We start from the raw sequence: 22049 nt of genomic DNA, 5'->3' as shown, positions 1-22049 counted from the left end.
TTAGATAATGATATAATTAAGGATAATCTCCAGATTGCTAATCTATATTGCTTAGGAATGAGAAACACTATTTCAATAAAACTAAAAACACCTTAGGGAAAAAAATGATTTAAGGACTCTTGTCAAAGTACAAGACATATTCTCAATTCACTGTATTACTGAATTGAAAAAGTAAATAATAAATAGCTGCCTCCTATATAAATAAGAATGGTTTATTAAATGAGAGATAATTTCACTTATTATAGCCATTCTCTCAAAAGGATATAAATTTATGTCTCCTCCTGGCTGGCATGAAATAGCTGTTAAGACTAACCATCTCCTTTGAGATGACTGGCTAATCATTTAGGGATAACAAAACACAAGATTATATTCCTACTTTGCACCAACATCAAAATACATTGCATGTAAATTAAAGATTATAATATTTGAAAAAATGAAGTCATAAAATGATCATAAAATGTTTGTGAATATTTATAAAATCTTGAGAAGACTTTGAAAACATTTCACCAAAGGTGGAAAACATAAGGCAAAGCTTAACAGATCATAATATATAAAAACATAAAAATAAGCATTAGCATTATACTTAAATGAGGTTTTAATTTATTCACATGTAACAAATCAAATGGCAGAGCTGAGCTTATGATGAAAAGCAGTAAGATAATAATCACTCCCAGGAAAAATGGGCAAAGGATGGGAATAAACAAAAATAACACAATGGCCAATAAATACATTTAAAAATGTTTAACTTTTTTCTAAACAAAGAAATGCAAATTAAAATGGGATGCTGTTTGCATATCCAATTAAGAGAAAAAAATGTAAATGCAACAAGGCGATATGTATATATAAAACGTTCACATTTCAAGAAAGTAATTTTTCTTTTAAGATTATCTTGAGTTTGTAGAATTATCCAAAAAATCATAGATATGCAAAAAGATTTAGTTATAAGTATATTCCTCACTGCTTTGTTTATAACATTGCAAAATTGGAAATAGTAGGGGTTGGTTAATTATGTCATGTTCAGGGGTGCCTGGCTGGTATCAATACACATACCCACAAACACAGTTATTTTGAATAGTTTCAGTGAGCAAAATCTTTAGCCAACACCTTAAGTATTATGATTTTTGGTTCATTTTAATTGGAGGAAGAACTATTTAAAGGGATCAAGGCCGGAAGACATTCTGGACAACCAGAGCGAGGCTGAAGGCAGTGGAAGCCAAGAAGGCATATCAAAAGGAGGCAGGATCTGACACCAATGTGATCAGGGATATCAGGGAAAATTTATGTCATAATTCTGCATTATGAAAATAAGTAATTTAAGTACATAATATCTTGAATATGCCAGGCACCATATTAAGAATTTCATGTAGGGCGCCTGGGTGGCTCAGTTGGTTAAGCGACTGCCTTCGGCTCAGGTCATGATCCTGGAGTCCCGGGATCGAGTCCCGCATTGGGCTCCCTGCTCAGCAGGGAGTCTGCTTCTCCCTCTCCCGCTCCCCCCTCTTGTGCTCTTTCTCTCTCTCACTCTCTCTCTCAAATAAATAAATAAAATCTTTAAAAAAGAAAAAGAATTTCATGTAAACTGCTTTAACAATCTTAAAAAGGAAAATACTGTTATATCTGTTTTAAAAATAGTTCATGCTACATAGAAAAATAAACCTGGAACCTGGATTTCCTACCTCACACCATACATTCTAGAAATCAAAGATCTCATTGTGAAAGTACAACTCTAAAGCAAATAGAAGAAAGTGTAGGATGTTATTGTGACTTTGGGATAGGATAGCACTTTTTCAGTGAATGAATCAAAATGATTCATGAAACAATCAAAAAATTAATGGATTTGACTATATCAAACTAAAGATACTCATTCAACAACAAAACCTCATAAATAAAACTTATAAATGGGTGACAGACTGGTAAAAATTATTTGCAACATCTAAAATGGACAAGAGATTGATATATAAAACATGGGCTGTTCTGTAAACAGTTAGATAGTAAATATTTTAGGCTTTGGGGATTATACGGTCTTCCTTGCAACTGCTCAACTCTGCTGTTGTAGCATGAAAGCAGCCATACACAATATATAAATGAATGAATGTGGCTGTGTTCTTTTTAAAAAAAATATTGATTTATTTATTTCAGAAAGAGAGAAAGGGCAGGGGGAGGGGCAGAGGGAGAGAGAGAATCTCCAGTGGACTCCCCAATGAGTGCGGAGCCCAAAGAGGGGCTTGATCCCAAGACCCCAAGATAACAACTTAAGCCAAAGTCAAGAGTCGGAGGCTCAACAGACTGAGCCACCCAGGCGCCCCTGAATGTGGCTATGTTGTAAGAAAACCTTGTTTACACAAATAGGTGGTGAGCGGGATTTGGCTTGCAGGCTACAGTTTGTTGACTCCTAATCTAGAATATACAAAAAATTCTTACGGATCAATAAGAAAAATTTAGTAAACTCAATGGATAACCGGCAAAGGGTATCAATAAGCAACTGGCAAAACGAAAAATCTAAGCGGCTAAACAAGTATATGGATGCGCAACTTTGTTAATCTGAGAAATGCAAATTAAAAGGAAATGTCATTTTGTACCCAATGAAAAGTCAGACAATTCAAGTGGAGGTAAGGGCATGGGGAAACATGGAACCCTAATGCCTTGCTGATGAGGGTCAGTTAGAGAGACATTCTGCAGAGCAATCTAGAAGGGCTAAGTGAACTTACGTATGTGTTTCCATAATCTAAATAAAGGAGAGCTTCTTGATAAAGGACAGCAGGCACCTTATAACAACACAAATACATTTTCCTTATTTTGTAATTAGATATAACATATTTTTCTCATTTCACTAGAAATAGACAACAATACCACCACAGACTGTCACTAGTCTACAGACCAGCTGTTATAAATAAACTACTTCTACCAATGTGTTTTAGGGACACATGAAAAAAATATTAATATTCTTAGCATCTAATTCTTTCACAGTTTAGAGTTTCATATCTTTAAGAGAACTGGCTTTATGATACTTGACTGAGTGTAAAATTTACATAAATTTAAGATAAAGCAAGACTTCAATTTTGTAGGATGGAAGCCAATTATAGGGTTCTACTCTTAGATCTTTCTGAGTTTTTCCCTTCTCTAAGGTGTCAGGAGCACATCAGTAGAAAAATTTGAGAAATGGTCATTTAATAAGAAGGGACAATTATTGAATATCCTTCAATCTTTAGCTAAATAAAACTAAGCTATAAGGATGTTTTTGTCTCTCTTCATTGGGAAATTAGGCAATATAACCTGCTTGGTAATTAGAATTGCAGCTTCCTTTAGCCATTTTTTCCCTACTTCCACCCTGAGTATAATCTGTTGTGGCATTAGGTTTTGAAATAGAGACTTTCCTTTCATCGAATTCATTTGCCATGGTCTGATAAAATATACAATGGATTATTTAAATTAGTATGACCAAAACAGCAAGAGCAGCTTGCAAATACACCAATTAAAAAGGCGTATTGTCTCAAAGAAAATATATCCACATGCTTTATCTTTTTTTTAGGGAGGGAGGGACAGAGGGCGAGGGAGAGAGAAAGACTCAAGCAAGCTCCACACCCAGTGCAGAGCCCAACACGGGGCTCGATCTCACAACCCTGAGTCATGACCTGAATCAAAATCAAGAGTCAGATGCTTAACCGACTGAGCCACCCAAGGTGCCATCACATGTTTTACCTTTTTTTGTTTTTTTTTAAGATTTTATCTTTAAGTAATCTCTACACCCAACATGGGACTTGAACTCACAACCCCAAGATCAAGAGCTGCATACTCTACTGACTGAGCCAGCCAGGCACCCCTCTACATGCTTAACCTTAAAAATGATTTGTTATTCAACTCTATTCCAGTACTGAAAACCACCTCAGAGTTAAAAGCTGTGAAATAAATGAAACATTTTCTTTCTTCCCAGTCTTTTATCACATGCTCATTTGCTTAAAAAGTTAGATTATACTAAAGCCTATGTATACTATTGTTTGAGTAGTCATTAAAAGAAAAAGAGTTTACAGTGAATTGTACACATTAAACAGGTGAATTTTATGGTATTTAATTCTATCTCAAGCTGCTAAAAAAAAAGTGGTTTAGATAATCAGTCATCTAGTCTTGTGGCTCTTAACTGTAGTAGAATGGGATCAGAGGCAAAAAGGAGGCGTGGAATGATGCTAGCCAATCAGGATTTGGGCTAAATTTCCAGCCTATTTTATCTGGATTTTAGGTAATCTAGAAAGAGATTATGTGCCTATGTGTGTGTGTGTGGGGGGGGGGGTGGCATAGAGAGGGAAAGAGAGAGAGAGTGGGAGGGGGAGAGAGAAAAGGAGAGGGAGAGAGAGATTGAGGCTGGTCCTGTGGACAAGGGAGGAAGTGCTAGAGCAAAAGGTCAAGACGAACCAAATGTCAGAGTTGAAATACTTTTCCATGAATTCCTAAGAAACAGACTAACTTAGAGAAGACTTCTGTCAGACACTATTGAAAGGAAACGTGATAGTCCTCTTTCTTCATCCATAAACAGGACATTTCCAAAACACTAGTAAGAGCTCAGGAATCTTATTTAAAAAAGACTTCTTTTGGGGCACCTGGGTGGCTCAGTCAGTTAAGTGTCTGCCTTCGGCTCAGGTCATGATCCCAGGGTCTTAGGATTGAGCCCCACGTCAGGCTCCCTGCTTAGTGGGGAGACTGCTTCTCCCTCTCCCCACTGCTTGTGCTCTCTCTTGCTTTCTCTCTCTCTCAAATAAATAAATAAATACAATCTTAAAAAAAAAAAAAAGACTTCCTTCTGTGGCCGGCAACAACTTTCATATAAGGACTGCTTGAGTGAAAACTGAAGGCTGCTTTTAGAAACAAGAATTTAAAACAACAAAGATCATACTGTATGTAAAGGGAACACTTTTGATAGAATGTTTTTTTTAAAAAAAGACAACACATAAATATGATAAAAGATAGAGTGCTGGTACACATTTATTCTTTTATTGCTAAACATCAAATGCCAGCAACTATGGTATCTTCAACTTGAATACTAAGAATGAATTACAGCACAGTCGAAAGATCTGTAGAAAAAAATACCTGTGCACCATCAATTAGTATGTGGACATTCAATAAATACCATAGGACAAACTGATGACTGAAAGCCATGTATCCATGAAGTACTTGTTTAAAATTTGCTGTTAGAATAGAAGACAATGACCTTATAAGAGCGATCATCAAAAGGTCAAGTTTAACGCATGTCTTTTCAAACTGAGATGAAAAGAATATATACGTTCTTTACATATTGTAGGTGAGTTAAAAAAAACTGCTGAAAATGTAAACAACGTAGAGTAGGAACACTGAAAATAAAGTTGTACTGTTGAACGTGACAACACAGAAAGTACATTTTCTTCAAATCCTCAAAGTAATTCATTTTTCTAATTGCTCTACAGGAACCAAAATGGATTATTTTCATAAAGATGATAACATACTAGGGACACAAAGACCTTCCAAGTTATTTTTTTGTTAACATATTTACAGTAAATATTCAATAATACTATTCATAGCTTACTTAAATAGAAACATGCTTTTCTAATCCATAAATACCAGTATTCATCATCCATTCAACCATGTTTATTAAGTATTTATGATGTCTCATGCACTGTGCCAGGGATGCAAAGATGAGTATGGCATGGTCCTTGCTCCAGAAGTGCCCACAATCAAGCTGAAGAGACAACAGACAACATTTCCTTTTTTACACGATGAGGCCATTTCTATACAAATGTGACTGATCTGCTCATTATCCTAGTAAGAGTGGTTCTCAAAGCCTGACCCTATGAAGCAAGAGACCAAGATGTTCAAATGCTACAAGAAAATGAGGTGTTTGGTTGTTGTTGTTGCAGTTGTTGTTTTTTTTCCACCCAGAAAAAGAAGTTAATGGGTAGGAGCTCCTCTATTTAAGTTTTTTTCTGTTTTAAAAAACTGATCTGCACATATACGACATATTCATTAGTAAATTGCATAGTTCATGTAATCAAATTAATTATGCAAGTATTTCATGGCATTCCCCAAGCTCTACTACCTAAACAGGTCTGAGCTCTCTGCTAAGACTTTGATCCTGAATCACTATCTACCTAAGAATAGAACCACCACCTTTTTTCTGGGATAAACGAATAACTTGTATGGTTTAACTGATGACCTCAAGTCATTAATAAAATCTTAACATTATACTCAATAAATAATTTCTATTTAAGAAGGCAGGCAAACTTGCATACAGCCTAAAGAGTTTCTTAAAAATGATTAAAAACCTTTATTGCCTGAAGTGCGGCTCAATGATCAGAAAAAGGTGAACCCCATGGAATGCCTCACTTAGTGAAAAAGTTGGGTACACAGTTGTTAATGTTCTTGAGTGTATGAGGGAAGCACATATTTTTCATTAAAGAACAGCACGCTCAGACACTTAGAAGACCAAGAGTTCACAGTGGCCTGAGGTGACTTCCTGGATCTTCCAGGGCTCCAGCTCCAGTCCAAAAGACCTTGAACTACTCAGGGCTCTTTTGGGCTCAAGAGTCAGTTCCCAGGCTCTGGCAAATCCACATCTGTACTCATGTGTAGCCATTCTCACTGTACTACCAAGTCTTCTGTGGACCCACAGAGGTAGCTTAGGAGAAAGATGGAAAACAAGGACTAGGTGTTTAATTACTCAATACAGAGAAACATGGAAGCTGCTGGTGAGAACAGAGTATGGTTGAGAGCTTAAGGTAGTTGCTCCTTGAAGACAGGAACCCAGGACCTAGGCCCCAGATAACCCCAGCAGCATAAGAGAAAACGTCTACCCTGGAAAGGTTCCGAGCTTCAAAGCTCTGTAGAGAATGGTAACCAGGACTGCAGCAGATCTGTCTCGTGATCTGTTAAAAGACCAAGCTCAGTTCTCACGCTCAACTTTAACTTCCTCAACTCACATGCTGCAAGTGGAAGATACTTCTTGTAGCTCAGTCTGAATGTCAGAACACAGTGCTGCTTTAGGAGCATATGGGGACACATTATCAAAGAGGCAACTTTTGTGGGGCAAAGCATTTATCACTGTAAGCCCTACTTCCTACTTTGTTCACCTATTTGGTATCATTTGACAAAGATTTTCCCTTTCATGTCAGCAGATTCTTTCATAGAATTTTATTAATTGTAATCAGACCTCAGTTGTCAGAGTACAAAATAATATACCAATAAATCTTAAAATACTTTTCAAACTAAGAAAAAGGACAAGAGATATAGGCCAAGAAAATGCTCACCCTTCCACTTGGCCAGAGTCTGGTCTTCTTCAAATCTGGATTAATGATGCTTTTTCAAAAAGTTTTCCCCGATTAATTCCACCCAATTCTGTTCTCCTTTACACTACTGCAATATGATATGTAGTCACACAAAATGGTTTAACATGAATTTTCACTTGTTTAGAAATTGTTCCACAAGCATCTGAAGTTTGTTAAGTTCAGTCTTTAAAAGTTGGATGTAGTCAGAGACTATGCCTTTCATTTCTTCTGTTTATCCCCCATCCCAGAGTTTGGATATTCTGATACAGGAGGAGCTTAAAGTCGTTGGTTAAAATGTAATTTTAAGGAAATGCTTTCTATTTCATATGAAGTATCATTCTGCAAGATGAGTGCAAATATTACCGTGCTGTAACCATCCAGAGTCCCAGGGTCACGTTGGCAGCCAAAAGTACACTACCACCGAGCAAGATGAAAAATCCTATCAGATCTTTGATATCATTGTCTCCAATCACTGAGGTAAGGGTAGCATCTAGGAAAGAGTTTAAAATCCACTGACCATCCAAAGCAAAGCAGGGCACTGCATTAACAATAGCTAGAGCTCCTGAGAGGGAAATCAGGTACCTGGTTAAAATGAGTTAAGGAGCCGACTATGAAGTCTGAGTCGAAAACATATCTAATAGTCAGAAGAAGATATTTTACTAGGACTGCATTTGAGATCATAGTTGACTTCCCTCCTTTCTTTAAATTTCTGCCCACCAGTATAGGATATTCCTTCTTAGATCCTGGTATTTGTTTTTAAAAAGATTTATTTATTTTAGAGAGAGTGAGTGAGGGTGCATGGGTGAAGCAGGGGGGAGGGGCAGAGGGGGAGAGAGAAAGAATCCTGAAGCAGACTTCCTGCTGAGCAAGGTGCCCCATGAGGGGCTTGATCCCACAACCCTGAGACCATGACCTGAGCCAAAACCAAGAGCTGGCCGCTCAACTGACTGAGCCACCTAGGCACCCCAGATCTCCACTATTTCAAACAAATTATTTATATTATTTCAAAGCTCAAAAACCTTGACTAGAAAAATAAAGGGCAACCATTTGTAAACTAAGGCAATCTATAACAAACTCAGAGAAAGACAGAGTCTTTGTAATCCTCTAATGACACAAGGAGGGAAAGGAATGTGGAAGCAATTAGAAATAAGGGAAAATCACTTTTTGACTCTTACAAAGTACTAACTTATCTTAGGAAACATAAAGATTTTGGCCGCTTCAACTCTATTTTACTATTATCTATAAGGTTATAGCATAAATATAACTATAACATCACTCTATTTTATTATCATCTATAAGCTTATGTCTATCATAAATCTCTGAGACAAAGGTGTAATCTACAAGGTACAATCTTGGTTGTACATATTTTTCATTAGCTGCTCATTTGTTTTCCCTTTCATTTTTTTGCAAATTATTGAGGAAGGAAATGAAAATTATTTGAAAGTGACAAAAATATGTGTTGTGCACCTGAAACTAATATAACACTGTAATGTTAACTACACTGGAATTAAAAAAACAAAAAAGATCCATGCTTAGAAATAAACTTAAAATCTAGAAAGTAAAAAAAAAAAAGTGACAAAAATAACCCTTACAAATTGTTCGGTTTGTTCAGATTCTTCATGATGATGAATTTTAAAAAACCAAGTTTTACATTCAAACTGAATATGCTAAAGAACACAAGATTTTGTCCTCTGAACTGCTATTTTAATAGTGGAAACCAGTTCGATCTCCCTTACGCATTCCTCCACTTAGTCAGAGCTAACAGGCTCAGAAGGGGCAGAATTCATCACCGTGGTAGTAACTGAAGCTTTCATTCTTTATAAACTTACTAAAGGGTCTTAGATCTGTAAATTCAACTCTCAATTTATAGTCTGGGTTCCCTTCCTTCTATATCTTAACTTTTCTCCTTCCCCCACCCATCTCTCTCCCATGACTTCTTCTCTCCTAGGTACCCAATCTGATCTTTTTCAACTTTAAAGTCTCCTTTTTAATTGTTAGCAATCAATCGGTACTTGTAAGGTCTATGCATGCTCTACTCAAGGTAAGCCTGATCATGTTCCAAGTAACACTTTTAAAAACATTCTTCACACCAGAAAGGATACTTGACAAATGTCTCCACAACCACAGGCAGATCTATGCTTAGAAAGTTGAAACGTGGGATAAAACTGGTGATGCTCACTAAAAAAGAAAAACAAGGAATAATGAATATTGTTCATACAGATAAGCAACAGTATTATAAAAATTTTTCCATATGGTCAAAAATTAGGCTAGCCTATTAAATTGGTTGAGAAAGCCCTTCCCAAACATATGCAGGCAGCCTATATGCCCCACATATAAAAACAATTATTCTAGAACACCTAATAAATATAGTGGAATACAGAAATTCATGTCCCAGTGTGTACTTACATTTGGAGGTGAGAATAAGATAAAACTGACTATATACCAAGTATGACTACTAAATACAGAGACTGACTTAAAAACTATGCCAGAATTTATCAAGAGTCCTTATCCTTCAAAGAGATATAACCTTAAAATTACATTCACTGTAACTATTAATAAATAAGAAGAATGACCCAGGTTGTATCTCAGGATATGACTATAAAGCAATGGGAGAGCCTTTTAAAGAGTAACATAAAACCTACATGTTAAAAAAAAAAAAACAAAAAAAACCCCCCAAAAAACAAAAAACCCTACATGTTCACCAACTGATGAGTGAATAAAGAGAATGTGATATGTTCATAGAATGGAATATTTGGCCCTAAAAAGGAAGGACATACTGACACATGCTACAACACGGATGAACCTTAAAGACATTACGCTAAGTGAAAGAAGTCAGTCACAAAATATTCTACTTATATGAAATGTGCAGAACAGGCAAACTTATAGAAAGAGAAAGTAGATTAGTGATTGCCAAGAGATGGGGGGGGGTTGGGGGAAATAAGAACTGACTGCTTAATGGATATGGGGTTTCTTTTTGGGGTGATGAAAATATTCTAGAACTAGATTTGGTGATGGTGGCACAACTCTGAATATATTAAAAACTCTTCAGTTGTATACTTTAAAAGGGTCAAATATATGGTATGTGAATTATATTTCAATACAACTGTTATAAAAAAAGGAACTTAAAAAATTCTTGTTCTACAAAATGAGTTGGACCATACGATCTTCAGCCATATGGAGAAGCTATTTAGTCCAATCATGTAGCCACTGTTAAAACAATTATGCTGGCCCAGTTTTGAAAATTATATTCATATAAAATTCATGTGTTATACACAAATTATAGTCTTATCATGATGATCTTGGCATTCTCTGGGGTATGTTGCTCTTGCCACTGTTTTGGGAGCTTGGATAGATTTAGTAAACTCTCAGAGAATATCTGAGAAATCATCTATGTGACTTGGGCATAAATGGTGGTGAAAAGAAAATACATCACTCTCCATAGGCAGACATGGGATTCAGCTCCATCTCGCTTCATAAATTCAGATTATTTTCCTAATGGTAAATTTCACGCAACGCTTAACAACAAGTTAATAAGACTTTGAAAAGTGGTCACATTTATAATAAATAAAATTAACACAGGATTTGTACTGAGTTTCTATCATGGAGAATATATGGCATCTTAATGATTTTCTGAGGGTCGACCACAATAAATACTCACCTGTGTAGTGAAGGTGCAGTGGATGGCCTACATACAACATATCAATTTGAGGTGGATGTTTCACTTTTATTAAGCGAGTATGAGTTTCCAAAGAAGGTATTATACAGAAACTTGAACTTTTTTTACAATCTTTATTGGTTCTACAAACTTGTGTGGCTTCAACTGCTTTCCGGGCAGGTAAACACGTGTGCTATGAACAAAGTATTAATTAGTCAATACTAAAAATAATTTACTAACAAGAAAACCAGAAAGTTACAGCTCTTTAATATCTTTTATGTCACAGAGCATAAAAGGAACAAAATTCATATAGAAGAAATGCCATTTATGTGCACCTACTATAAATTAGATTCAAGTATTCCACTTCGGCCAAATAAGATATTACAGCTATAAATTGTTAAAGATTCTCAGATGAAACGTGACAAGTGAAGTGCGGAAATTTTAATAAAATGACACAAAGCAAAAGGTAAAATTTTCATAGACTCCATTTTAGTTCTATATGATTATTTTGTAAAAATTATATCAGACAAGCAAGACTGCTTCAGGGACAACTCACCAAACGCTTATTAAAGTTATTTCTGTAGGAAAAGCACACATCCGTGAGGCTGTGATTATTACAGCATTCGGTCGAACCATCTAGCCGTTTGTATGCTAAAGAGAAATAATTTATTAAAATCTGTTATACAGAAGTACATTTGTAATAAAAATTTTGCTTTCAAGAAGGAGGGGGCTGGGGGGATGGGTTAGCCTAGTGATGGGTATTAAAGAGGGCACGTGTTGAATGGAGCACTGGGTGTTATATGCAAACAAGGAATCATGGAACACTACATCAAAAACTAATGATGTAATGTGTGGTGATTAACATAATAAAAAAAAAGAACCACAAAAAAAAAAAAGACAAAAAGAGTAAGTAAAATGCACACAAATTTGGAAACAACTATATGATTCAGAGTTCAATTTGACAGGCTACTTGCTGCAGTGATTTTATGGTACAAAAAAGGACATGATATTACAAAAAGAGATGTGTCCAGTTTGGAATCAAGAAGCAGTACTTCCCCTCGGTTACCTGTCTTCACATAAACTTACCTACAAATAAACCTGGAGTTCCAGGGTCTCAGTAGGTTTTGCAATGACTCCAGCAGGTCAAGCACAAATATTTAATGAGCCACTATTAGTGGCTTTAATGCTACTGATCCAGGATTACGACTGAGTTCCTGCGTTCTAGTGTTAGCAGAGTGGGCGAGAGGATGCCTAAGAGACTCTCATCCCTAAAATCACTATTATATCAAATATCTATCTTACCTCCATGCTTACCTTGGGGCTTTCCTCATAAAATCAGGGCAGCCCAATTTGACCCCAGAGATGTGCAATATTTGCCAGCCTACCAGTAATCCAGTTACCATTTTTGGAAGACAATGGAAACAGGGCAACTATCTATTCCCATTATTCATTTATTTTTAAAAGTTCTTTGGTAGACTGCCTCACTTGTATCTAGGGCAGAATAAGAAAACTAAGTCACTGATACAGATGGGATAAAAAATTATTTGCATGTATTTATTTTGGAAGGTTTCCTGCATTCAGCATATCAAACCTGTAAAGCATAAATCGATGTGTAGCAGGGACCAATTAAACTTAGAATCTTATATTCACACTACCATACTCAGATGTGCTGAGGAAGATAGACTCAAGAGCAAAGTTACCAGAGAATTACAAAAAAAAAAAAAAAAAGTACATTTTTCTAGTACCACAAAAAGCTTTTCTATTACAAGAGTGTCTTCAGGAACACTGGCATGAAAATGTTAGTAGATATGCAATGTGATTTTATAAGGATTTTATATTTTTGCCATCAGTTGTTGTTTGTTTTTAAAGTTTTTTTTTTTAGTGATCTCTACACCCAACAGTTGGCTTGAACTCCCGACCCTGAGATCAAGAGTCAGATGCTCTACTGACTGAGCCAGCCAGGCACCCCAAAACAGTTTTTTTTAAACTAGGTTATTTGAGGGGTGCCTGGGTGACTTAGTCCATTAAATTTCTGACTCTTGATTTCAGCGCAGGTCTTGATCTCAGGGTCTTGAGTTCAAGCCCTGCATTGGGCTCCACGCCCAGTGGGGAGCCTACTTTAAAAAAAAAAAAAAGAAAAACTAGGTTATTTGAGGAAGACATCTTGTATTGGTTAGACTGTCACTATCTCTCCTTGGCCAACATAAAACGAAGAACAAAACAGAGATGAAACAAACTGGCTGATAAATCAGTTTCTCCTCTGCATTGCTTGGCTGTGTGGGTAGTTTTGTTTTCTTAGCATAATTGAATACGTATTTAAATTTTGGATAATGAGTCGTCTCTGAAATATGAAAGCAAACTGTGAATATCTAATGGCACAGACAAACCTGTGCCTGTAATCATTCATCAGCCCTAATTATAAAGTATAAGGCAAAAAGTTGTTTAGGATTTTTTATTGTTTACCAATACAGGCTACAATTTCAGTGTTCTCTCTGATCAGTTGCCAAGTCCCACCAATTTTAACCTCCTTATTATTTTTCCACCTATATATTCCCATTCGAATGTAGATTCTATTTCCTCTCATCTGACCCATTTGAAGAATCCTAGTTGTCTTGTTTGCTCACCAGCTAGCTACCATATGCAAGCCTTTCTTACATACTGAATGCTTCAGATTAACCTTCCAATGTAGAACTACGAGAATGTTAACTCCTCTAATTCAAAACTTCCAAAGATTGCACTGCTCCCAAATAATGTCTAAATTCCACAGACTAAAATAGAGAGACTAGAGAGACTTCTGTTCTTTTATCACCTTATCTCATACTATTATCTTGCTGAATCAAGTTACTAGCAGTTCCCTGACCACCTTCTAGTCTATGGTACCAAGGTTCATTTCTATTTTGGCCTCCTGAAATTAAACTTACTGCTGAGGCCCAACTGAAGGGCTGCTATTATGAAACCTGCCCTCATCTTCTCAGTCAAGACTGACTGCCACCAACTCCCATAACTCCCACCAATTCCTGTCATTATGGTACAGTTAACCTTGTACCGTAATAATATGGGCATGGTCTGCTTCTTTTTTAAAAAAGTTTTTATTTAAATTCCAATTGGTTAGCATACAGTGTAATACTAGTTTCAGGTATATAATATAGGAATTCAACACTTCCATACATCACCCAGTGCTCATCACAAGTACACTCCTTAATCCCTATCACATGGTCTATATCTTTGACTAGATTGAGCTCCTTGAGAAAAAAGTTTCTCAATCTTACATAAGGTGCATAACTCAATATACACTGAATACATAAATGATGTTCTATGCCATTTGCCTTTGTATTAGTAATTATTTAGAAAATTTACATCTGATGTTTGATCACTAACTTTTCTTAGAGGAATGTATACAATACAGAATTGAAAGTCAGTAATTTGATATCACTTTTTTTTTTTAAAGATTTTATTTATTTATTTGACAGAGAGAATGAGAGAGAGAGCACATGAGAGGGGGGAGGGTCAGAGGGAGAAGCAGACTCCCTGCCGAGCAGGGAGCCCGATGCGGGACTCGATCCAGGGACTCCAGGATCATGACCTGAGCCAAAGGCAGTCGCTTAACCAACTGAGCCACCCAGGCGCCCAGTAATTTGATATCACTTTTGATACAGCATGTCTGGTAACACAAATGCTTAAAGGGGCCAACCAGGAAGCAAATAAATGAAGTGGATAGTTTTGGCAAAAATAGGAAGTGTTGGGACTGTGATGAATTAGAAAATATATATCCTGCTTTAATGGGTGAGCAGTGAGGCTACTCAACTTGGGGGCCTGATTCCACAGATCATCTATTTTATTCCAAAAGAAATCTGAAATCTGTACTTTCATATGAAACCTCTTGTTATTGGCATCTAATTAATATTTAAAAAAATACCATGCAAGCCAAACTAAATACATCTGCCGAGGTTGGATTTGGCCTCTGGGCTACCACCAATTTGTAACCTCTACGTTATGGCCTCTTCCTATGCTGATTACTATAACCCAAACATAAATCCATGGCTGTGACCATCCTGACAAGTTTAAATACCTCTTGACAAACAGAATTTTCCAATAAAGAGTTAAATATTTTGTTGTGATTTGAGAAGTAAATTTGGTATTTCTCTGTTTATCTGTTAAAAAAAAGTTGTATTAGAATCTTTTCTACTGGGTCACATTTAAGGACAAGTTGCTAAGCCAATTTCTGTTAACTCAATTCTTAACCTATAAGATGGGGATGGCACAGACAATTTTCACACTAGTGTCCATACTTTTATTAAGCATGAGAGGCCAATCTAATTCTACTTTACAAAGAGCGCTCAAGACTGCATTGAGAGGCCCCCCCGAGGCATTCATAGGTTGAATTTAACTCTGGAAGATTAGAATTGTCCCTTAAATCTCCTCAGTCTGGGAGACAATTAGGTAATTCAAGAACAGATCAGTTTTAGAATTCTACTATAGGGACAACCTGCATATTCTGAATATACCCTAAGATGGGCCTCAAAACAAAGCTGTAGAAATAGTCCAGCCTCCAAAGAATAGTCTAGACCAGAGGTTTATTATATTAAAAAAAATTTTTTTTAAAGTACTCTCTACACCTAATGCGGGGCTCGAACTTAACAACCCTGAGATCAAGAGTCGCAGGCTCTACTGGCTGAGCCAGCGAGGTACCCCACCAGAGGTTAATTTTAGAATAAGGCTGGAAAGAAGAGACTTTTTCAATCTATAGTTCATAGTCCCCACTACTTTCTATATTACTAAAATGAACTGAACAATTTTCTTACTCTAGTTTATTAAATATATAAATGTAGTTAGAGCTCCAACACAGGGAGACAAGCCTAATTATTTATTCTTAGTTCCACAGCAGAATTTATACCAGCATCACCTAGTAACCAGTAGCTAAAAAATTATAAACACACACACACACATTCTCTCTTCACTTTAGGATAGCAAAAAAACTTTGGATCATAACTTGACATTGACAATGGAAAAACAGATACTTTACTCCAAACATTAAAGAAGATTTAGGCATAAAAACAATCTGGGTACTCAATATATATGGAAAGGCTTCCTGAAATGTTCCTTTTATTATCTTAAACCAGGTGGGGAAAGGTCTTTTCTCACTTGAGTTAAAGATATGTAGGACAGGACAATATTCTCATTCCCAGGCAGTTACAGGGATGTACCCTTGCCTCCTCTGAAAAGGAATATAGGCTGTTCAAGGCGGATGTCTGAATCTGAGCTCAAAGCTTCATTTTAGGGAGCAGTTGCCTTTAGTTTTCAATCTCATGCTCCTGAAAATGTAGTTCAAATGGTGGACTTGTTGAGTATAGTCTTTCTTACGCAAGACAATGCTTTCAGGAAAGAAAAAAAGGAAAGGATTAACAGAAGAAAAAGTAGGTCTAAACAATTTCATAAGGTGGATTAACCATATTTTTCTAATTTGACAGAAATCTATCTGTTAATATTTTAAGAAGACCATCCAGTCTGCTTAATTATATTTAAAAAAATTTAATAATATACCCGTGAGAGATAAGTGGCCAGATATGATTGGTTGGGACAGCTTATATGCACATCCGGGGTCAGATCTTTCCAAGGTGGCTTTATTGTTCTGCAGTGGTATAATTTCCTAGAATTTTAATTATGTATACTAAATTCCACTCCAAAATGAACGCAAATCACTTTTGGATTATTGGCCACTTTGTATTACTGTATTTAGCTGTATGTTTCCCCAATGTTTATAATGAAGGATAAAAAAAACGTACCTAGATACATGTAAAATACTATTAATGCATAGCTTTCTTAAAAATGTCCACAGCCGGGGCGCCTGGGTGGCTCAGTCGTTAAACATCTGCCTTCGGCTCAGGTCATGATCCCAGGGTCCTGGGATCGAGCCCCATATTGGGCTCTCTGCTCTGCGGGAAGCCTGCTTCTCCCTTTCCCACTCTCCCTGCTTGCGTTCCCTCTCTCGCTGTGTCTCTCTCTGTCAAATAAATAAAATCTTAAAAAAAAAAAAAAAGTCCATAGCCCCAGTGGTCAAGTCTGCCATTAAAATTAATCTGGTATTTATTCAAAGTTACATTTATAGTCATTAAGATTCCTGTAAGTTGGCTAAATATATGTACTCCATTTTATTTTTTTATTTTATTTTTTTAAAGATTTTACTTATTTATTTGACAGAGACAGAGACAGCGAGAGCAGGAACACAAGCAGGGGGAGTGGGAGAGGGAGAAGCAGGCTTCCTGCTGAGCAGGGAGCCTGATGTGGGACTTGATCTGGGATCATGACCTGAGCCGAAGGCAGCCGCTTAACGACTGAGCCACCCAGGTGCCCATATGTACTCCATTTTAAAATGGTTAAATAGAGGTACAGGTTTATCAGACACAGTCATCATGTAGAATAAACATGTATCCTAATACAGTCACTCCTAAGGAGATTAAATAGATATTGAAGAATTATTTTGGGACTGATTTTTTTTTTATTAGTGTGGAAAGAATAATACCTGTTTTAGGTTTTTACACAAATACCTCCAAAATACAGCATATGACTCATAAAAGTGAAATACTCAAAAAGTTAAAAAGAGTTTCAGAGTATTTCAGTGAAAATTTTCATTTCCATTCTGTATGACAGGAAAAGGACAAAACCTTAAACATCTGAAATGCAGATATCCTAAATAAAACAATTCTACTAGAAAGAACTTTATTTGATCACTGTGTCAGTTTGGCTTTTGTAATTCAATAGAAATTATACCAAATTTAGAGAAATTGGAGGAAAATGATAAAGGACTTAAGTATGAGATAATGTGTTATTTTTCTCAGAGAAGAATGCATTATAGGTCATATACCAACCTTGTGTCATCTGAAATGTTTGGGAAGATGGTAAGTGGTTCTTGAGAACAAGAAAAATTGATAAATATTTCAACCTTAAAGAATCAGGTTAGCCCACTGAACAATGTTAACATCACCACAGGGTGTAACACTATGTGCCTCCTGATATGATGCAATAGGAAGTAGTGAGCAACAACTATGAAATATTTTCATCCCCTCAAAAAATGGATCCGGAATTTAAGCAAGCCGCTAAACCTAATGACCATTTATAGGAAATCTGAGGGATAAATGAACATGTTAACAACATCATAAGGATAACACAGAGCCAGACAAATCCAGAATATGGGCAATTCGACAAAACAAATGACTGTTTCTTAAATGATATCCCCCCTCCGAAAGGCGGAATTGTTCCAAGTTCAAAGACACTAAAAGGTACCATCCAACTTAAACCAACTATGAAAAAAACAATTAGGAAAAAGTGAATACCAACTAGATATTAGGAATTGGTGTTAATTTTCTTAGGTGTGAATAACAGTACTATGGTCATGTTTAAAAAGTCATCATATATTAAAGACATGCTAAAGTTCATGGATGAAATGATACAATGCCTGGGATGTGCTTTAAAATACTCCCCTCAAAAGTGGGCTGATTAGGTAAAAAAGCTGGCAAAATGCTGATAATTACTGAAGCTGGGAAAAGGATGCAGGGAATTTCATTTATACTACTTTCTTTTTTTTTTTTTTTAAGTTTTATTTATTTAAGTAATCTCTACACCCAACGTGGGGCTCGAACTCATAACCTTGACCAAGATCAAGAGTTGCATGCTCCTTCGATTGAGCCAGCCAGGCACCCCCATACTACTTTCTTGACTTTTATGTATGTTTGAAAACTTTGTACAATAATAAAAGCTCTTAAAAATGTATTATAAATGGAAGATTACATTTGAAAAAAAAATTAAAAATCAGTTCTTACTCCTCTGCCATTCTTGCACATAGTACTTAAGTGAAGTTTTTCTTGATTATTTATCATATTTCCTAACCCCAAGTAGATGTGGACAAGCATCCAGGGCATTTCTTGACTTAAAGAGATAGTCTGTGAATATAATTTGTGTTTTTCAACACTGACAATAATCTGGATCCCATGATTTTGTATAAAGACTTGGGAGGCTGATTTTTCAGAGTTGAAAGAACTCAAAATAAATTTGACAGCTTCTGAGAATAAACTTGCTTCACCTTGTCACTTGCTACACAGAACAAAAGATCTGACTTCAAAGTGTATTTTTGGATGCCAAAATGACTTACTCTAGATGCCTACATAAAATAACTCTACCCCAAATAGCTTTGGATAGGACACCACCCATACAGCACGGGGGTATTTAATTACTGGAATATAGTTAATTGGTTATGGTTGAGCTTGAATGCTGCCTTAACACAAGTTCTTCTAAGTGAAGAATTAGATACTAGAGTCCTAAAACTCAAATATAATATTATGAAATTAGTTAGAAATTCAACAACAATATATAAATATTAGTACCCAACTTACCAAGAAGAATGTTTCCTAGTTTGGGCCTATTATTACTTTACTGATTTGCTTTAAAGAAATTAGAACAAAATACATCTATAGACATGGTCTAAGAATTGGTGAATGGCAAGTACTGCTGCTTGAAGCATTATATTATACTGAAGAAATATACACACCTCTAACTGGGAAGCTTAACTGCTGTAAAGTTGATGCACTAATACAGTAACCAATTTGGGGCTCATAGGCGATGGTATCTAGACATTCATTCCAATCTTGTACATTAGTAACAGGGCAATCCTGTAGATGGGTGACAAGGTCTCCCACAAAAAGGCCTCTGGGTCCAATGGCTGGTGAGTCCTTGGGAAGAGGGTACAACCAAATCAGATAACGTATGAAGACAAGCTATGATTAATCTGACCAAATAATAAAGACACTGAGTTGATTAGGTAGAATATTTTAACTAATGCAGAAAATAAGCCAGCTTTGAATCCAAGATGTAGAGTCCTAGAACATTAATAAAATAATACCTAACAATTACAGTTACTTTTCCAAGATTCGTAATTTTTCATAACTGAAAAAAAACCTACTTGCCAACTATCAAGATTAAAATGATAAAGTTTTTCCCAGACTGCTGATTAAAATTTTTTGTGAAAGTGGTCATCAGATGTCTTCATTATCTTGTATACCCTCAGTGGATAAAACTGTAAGACAAGTCCTTATCTAAACACAGTCCCAAATATGCAGACAATACCATCAGCACAATGAATACGTGAGCCAGTTGCTCACTAAGGTAATTTTCCTCTTCCGAAGGTCTGAATAGAAGACTTGATGCCATTGTAGTAATTACTGTCTAAGGCAGTGAAATAAAGAGTTGAAGAAAGTAACTTAAGCTCCTATGAAATGTTCTGGCTGGCTAGTCTAGGTTTCAATCTTCTTACTTAGGAATAAGGACATCTGACTCAAAAGCACAGTTATAAAAATAAACAGTAAAGTTAAATGATGCATTTTATCAACAAAGTACAGGTAGAAAATCTTGACACTATCTTTGTAACTCAGAACAGAAACAATTTTAAGTATTTTTAAAAAGCCAATGGGTTTCAAAAAACTTTTTGTTCAACTTAAAAGGATTATAGTAATTTCTTCAGGAGAAACTGAACATTCTGCATATGAAAACTTGAATATACATTCCTAACATAAAATGCTAAGTGCTACACCACAAAATCTGGTAAACGAATGCCCCACGTAATCCTCATTATTTACCTCAGCAACTTCAGTGATAAGCACCCCGACTCCAGTGTAGTAAAATGGCAAGAGAATTACAGGGAGGAGCACAAGAGCTAAAATACCAAGGAGCGCAAGGACAAAATTATGCCAGATACCTGAAAAGAGAAAAAAAAAGGAGTAAGCTCAACCAGGGGCAGGAATGATCTAGGTATCTGGACTTCAGAATACCTGGGCATTCTGATAAATTAATGAAGTAACCAGAAGCTGTGAAGCAGATAAAACTACTTTAGTACCGAGGAAAAATGTTCAGTTAGAGGCCTCTTCCATTTCAGATTCTGAAATGTAAAATGAGCATGTTAATACCACATAAAGAAGGCCATATACTAATATGGTTTAACATTAGTAGAATCTATATATTCTAATATATATATAAAACAAAGAGAATTAATATCTTCTACTTGCTTCATCTTCTTTTCAGAAAATGTATACATTAACTGAAGCATACTTGTGATCTTTGAAAAAAATTTCAAAGCTATTCAAATAAAAGTTAAGATGAAATAAAAAAAACATTCTTGCTGAGCTGGTTCATGGAAATTCAAATGGTACTTGGAAAAAGAGTGTTTTAAGAATTAAACTATTATGGAGAGTAATATCGATGGACCAAACACAGTATCTTACACCATGTCACAGACTATAACCATCTCTATCATATATACAGAGATTTTCTTTCTTTTTCTTTTTCTTTTTTCTTAAATACAGAGAAGGTTAAAGTGAACTCAGTGGTGTGCTGGAGGCCGGTCCTACCAGCTTGCCACAGCTGACTGTGTACATCTCTTTCTAATTCCTCCTTCAGGGACTTTGGGTTGGCACCCTGAAATTGGCCAAGGCAGGAGAAATTATACCACAGAAACTAGCAAATGCTACATATGGAGAGCTCCTCATTCTCCCTTCCAGAGCCAGGGCTTAAACAATCACTAGCACATCACTAGATACCCTTTTCTTCCATACCTAGCCTTTCCTTCTTCTACTAATTTTTCTCATGGGGCAAGGTGGGGGTTCTACTAGCACTCTGAACCTTGCAATTCTTAGTTGTACAAGTCTGTCCCTTGCATTATAGGATATTTAGCATTTCTGGCTCTCATCCACCAAATGCCATTAGTAGTCTCCCCTCACTGAGGCAACCAAAGAATACTCCCTACGCCCCACACATTCCAAACATCTCCAGGAGGGTAGCAACACCAGTGGTTGAGAACCAATGTTTTATAGCAACAGAAATGTAACCCAAAGTCATTTCCTATACTCACAGGAAGCTGAGTATGGCCATATGCCTGCTTTGGCTAAAAGGGTATGAGTGGAGGTGATGGGAATTTCACTGTCCTCATGTATGTACTTTGGACTTTCCCCTCATTTGCATATTCATATCTATCCCATTTCTTATATCCACTTTATTTTCTTATATCCATTACTTTACTAATTTATCAGAATGCCCAGTTCTTATGTCCATTACAGAGTAATCCA

At 36.2% G+C, this 22049-nt stretch overlaps 1 protein-coding gene across 6 annotated transcripts in view; it reads right to left on the bottom strand.

The window, feature by feature from the left end:
- The window catches only part of MBTPS2 (membrane bound transcription factor peptidase, site 2), a 48961-nt gene that overhangs the window by 5516 nt on the left and 21396 nt on the right, over positions 1-22049 (bottom strand). For 2 of the 6 annotated variants that reach the window (XR_004678451.1, XR_004678452.1), the window contains exons 6-12: positions 20568-20686; positions 19484-19664; positions 11498-11592; positions 10945-11134; positions 9389-9464; positions 5552-7868; positions 2709-2765 (exon numbers count right to left, since the gene is read on the bottom strand). Coding sequence is in view for 1 of the 6 variants with exons in the window: in XM_035000664.1 (XP_034856555.1) it covers positions 7646-7868; positions 9389-9464; positions 10945-11134; positions 11498-11592; positions 19484-19664; positions 20568-20686 (884 nt within the window). In the remaining 5 variants the exon portion in view is untranslated. Of the gene's footprint in view, positions 1-2147; positions 2766-4970; positions 7869-9388; positions 9465-10944; positions 11135-11497; positions 11593-19483; positions 19665-20567; positions 20687-22049 lie in introns of those variants that run through there. The other 4 variants (XR_004678455.1, XR_004678453.1, XR_004678454.1 and 1 more) reach the window with 4 other exon arrangements.

The sequence above is a fragment of the Mirounga leonina genome, unplaced genomic scaffold (genome assembly GCF_011800145.1).
Source record: "Mirounga leonina isolate KUSES-001 unplaced genomic scaffold, KU_Mleo_1.0 Mir_101595, whole genome shotgun sequence".
NCBI lineage: Eukaryota > Metazoa > Chordata > Mammalia > Carnivora > Phocidae > Mirounga > Mirounga leonina.
Note: the sequence above shows the minus strand (reverse complement) of the source record. Positions and strands in the feature narration are given on the sequence as shown.